This window comes from Nannospalax galili, unplaced genomic scaffold (assembly GCF_000622305.1).
Source record: "Nannospalax galili isolate Female #2095 unplaced genomic scaffold, S.galili_v1.0 scaffold3296, whole genome shotgun sequence".
NCBI classification, from domain to species: Eukaryota; Metazoa; Chordata; class Mammalia; order Rodentia; family Spalacidae; genus Nannospalax; species Nannospalax galili.
Genome location: NW_008337641.1, coordinates 204426 through 208024, shown reverse-complemented (window position 1 = coordinate 208024; position 3599 = coordinate 204426). Strand labels below are relative to the sequence as shown.

Here is a 3599-nt window from a genome sequence, read left to right as displayed (position 1 = left end):
ACAGGGGATATAATGGGTTTTAATCTGTGCTATGGGTAACCTGTGCTAAATTATAGTCTTTGTTGTATTGTTAGAATTTTGGTTTTGTTTTGTTTTTCCCTTCTCTTTAAATAAAAGGTTGTGGCCTACACTACATCTTGATCCTTTAAACCCCAAAGATGCAAAATCTATAATAATTGCAGAATGTGAGTTTTCGGACATAATACTGAGTAAAGAGCAGGTGAGTATTTCCCATTGTGATAGTTTCTTCACTCTGTCAGCTTTCCTGTAAAATACCTTGCACAAGACTTAAAATTCAATATAGGAGCCCTGTTCTCATGAGGAAAATTGGAATTCAGTAATTAATTTGGTAAATTCATTCTCCCCTTTAAAAGCTGTATTTGTGTGTGTGTATGTGTGTGTGAGAGAGAGAGAATGAATGAATGAATGAATGAATGAATGTGTACACACCCACGCATGTGCATGTGGAGGCTAGATATTGAAGTCAGGAATCCTCTGCTATTGCTCCTCATCTTATTTTTCGGAGACAGGGTCTGTCAGTGAACCTAGTGCTCACCAGTTGGCTAGCCTAGCTGACCAGCAAACCCCAGCGATCTGGTTACCTCTGCTACCCAACCTTCACTCCCATTCCCACTTCCCAGTCCTGGGGTTACAGGCAGTCACCACTGTGCCCAGCTCTTTTTTGTCTGTGGGCTCCTGGCAAGCTGAACTTAGGACCTCAAGCTTGTACAGCAAGCACTTCAACCACTGAGCCATCTCCCCAACCCCCTCCATTCCCTTTTTAATCTTATAGAACCAATAAAAATATTTTGGCCTTAAGGGATATTATATAGTATTAAGTATGTGTTCTAAAAGCTGGAAAGTGTTTTCCTATTGGCTGCATCTTCTGCAGCTGGAAATCTGGCCATAGCCAGGGACCCTCCACTACCCTGTGTCACTGCGTGGCATCGTTGATAGTGGTAGAGACAGTGATATTTCCACTGGGGCATTTGTAGGTGACTCAGTAGTAATGACTACCCTCCAGGGTACTTTTCATAGTTTTGTCTTGTTTGGAAACTGTTATAGGAGAAGCAGCTAGAACAGCACTGTCGTTCCACAACAACCCGCAATGCCCTTTACGTCACCCTTTTCGGCAAAATGATGGCGCAGTAAGTGGTGGTCATTTTCTGTGAGATTGATGTGGGCATGTTTGGTTTTGTCTTGCTGCAGACCACTTTCTCACCCTGTGAACTGAGCTGCTCACAGGACAGTTTCTGGACCTCTCAGGTTTCTCCCTGTTCCCAGCATGACACTAAGACTCACTGTGACTTATTGTTGAGGATGGAGTAGGCTGTACAGTTTATCAGACGGTGGATAGACTTGTCTAATTTTTATCACATTAACTCTTTTTATCCTGGGTTTGCACAAGGCCATCTTGGCCCTCATTTGGGGACCTCTGGTGAATACCAGTAATGGTTATCACCAACTTAGGCCCCTAGCTTTGGGAAAGTGGAACCAGCTGAAGTGTAAGAACATTGTGTTGGAGATCCTATTGTTGGCAAGTATGTAGGGAGGAACCCTTTACTATTCTCAGATGCACATATGTCTGTCAAGAAGTTCTAGTGTTGCTTTCTATCTAGTAGGGATCTGCCTTCAGTAGGCTCTGTACTGTTGTACTTCTGTTTCTTCCTAGACAGCTTCACTCTCACAGTTGTCTCTCCTCAACCAGAGGTATATGTATATGTATGTGTGTGTTCATCACAATAAGATAATCTTAGTACAACCTTTTATAGACAGTGAATCTAATTTTCTTATCTCTTAATTCCACATTCTCATCTTGGGTATGAAACATGAAGTGAAAAGAAAAACATCTTCCTCAACTTTAAGTTACCTGCGTCATGTCCACCAGGCTTTCTGCTGTTAAGTGGTGGCAAGGTACCCGGCCTTGGTGAGCTGCAGCAGCACACTGAGCCCAGCACAGAATGTGCTTCCTCTTCCATACACTTCACAGTGTTTGTCGGGAGAATATATTTTAAGAGCCATGGACTATTTTTGTATTTTAAAAAATTACTGAGAAATATGCTGGGTGGGTGGAGTTTGTTTTTGCAGTGCTGGGGATTGAAGCCAGGGCTAGGCAAGGGCAAGCACTCTACTGCTAGGCTACATCTCTAGGTCAGGATAGCCCTTTTTCATTTTGAGACAAGATCTCACTAGGTTATAAGACTGGCTTAAATTCACTCTGTACCCTAGGTAGACCTTAAACTTAAGATGCTCCTGCCTCAGCTTCCCAAGTAGCTGGGATTGTAGGCTTGCACTACCAGGCCTTGCTTATTTACTGAATTTCTTTAGCTTACCCCAGTGTTCTCAAAACTCTGGCTCTGCATAGTTTTGGTATGCATGGCTAAGGGACAGTGCTTATCATGACATGCATGACAATGCTTCCTGCATAAAGGTGGCATGCTGGAGGGTAAAAGCCAAGTCTTATTCATTTTTGTGTTCCACAATGAAAGTAATTACTTGACACACAGTAACTCTCAGCATATGTTTATTGAAATGAATTAAATGGTTTAATAAAAGAAGCCCAGTGACTCCAGCAGCCCCATAAAACTACTATTTTTCTTGAATTCCCAAGATGAATTGTACCGTAAAAACAGAGGTCATTGTTTTTGTGTACCCAGATTTTTCAGATGTTGGTAGTATGGAAGAAATTAAATCTGTTCTCAACTCCTACAGTGCTGGGAGAGCAGGAAACCTGGATAAAACCCTTCATCAGTGTCTACAGTGTCAAGATACGCTTGCATTGTACAGAATCATCCTCCGCTCCATCCGTGAGTCAATGCCAAACGATGTGGACAAAGAGCTGATGAAACAGGTGAACTCATGAGAAGGAGATAAGGTGTTTGGGTAGTTGTGTGGACTGACGTTAGTAAATTAATTTTTCATGTGAGTTTAAATGTGTTTCAAGCATGTATGGGCGTGCTGGAGCCAGCATGCGTGCTGATACAGTCTTCCTGCTTGTCACTGAGGGACGTTAGTAAATTAATTTTTCATGTGAGTTTAAATGTGTTTCAAGCATGTATGGGCGTGCTGGAGCCAGCATGCGTGCTGATACAGTCTTCCTGCTTGTCACTGAGGTCTGTTCACTCACTGTACTTGTTTCTTTAGTTCTTGTGTGAATTGTTGGTTCAAGATCTTTGTTTGTTTGTTTGTTTGTTTATTTATTTATTTATTTATTTATTTATTATTTATAGTTTTTTGTGACAGGGTCCTCCTGTAGCCCCAGCTGACCTGGAACTTGCTATGTAGACCAGGCTGGCCTCAACCTCACAAAGCTCTACAGAGCTGCTCCTCCAGAGTGCTGGGATTAAAGGCATGTGCCACTACATCCAGCTTTCGGTTTTTATTTTTTGTTTTTTTATTTTGTTTTGTTTTAACATATATGAGTGTATTGTCTGCATGTATGTAAGTGCACCTGTGTCCTTCAATGCCCATTAAGGTTAGAAGAGGGCATCAGATCCCCTGGAACTGGAGGGTTGTTAGCCATCATGTGGGTGCTGGGAACTGAACCTGGGTCCTCTGCAAGAGCAGCCAATGCTCTTAACTGCTGAGCTATCTAGTCT

The 3599-nt window shown here is 42.3% G+C and overlaps 1 protein-coding gene across 1 annotated transcript in view; it reads left to right on the top strand.

The window, feature by feature from the left end:
• Positions 1–3599, top strand: part of LOC103733792 (nephrocystin-3-like) — a 52467-nt gene that overhangs the window by 31186 nt on the left and 17682 nt on the right. The window contains 3 exon segments of the mRNA XM_029563364.1: positions 118–220; positions 1066–1148; positions 2713–2851. Of these exon segments, the coding sequence (XP_029419224.1) occupies positions 118–220; positions 1066–1148; positions 2713–2851 (325 nt within the window).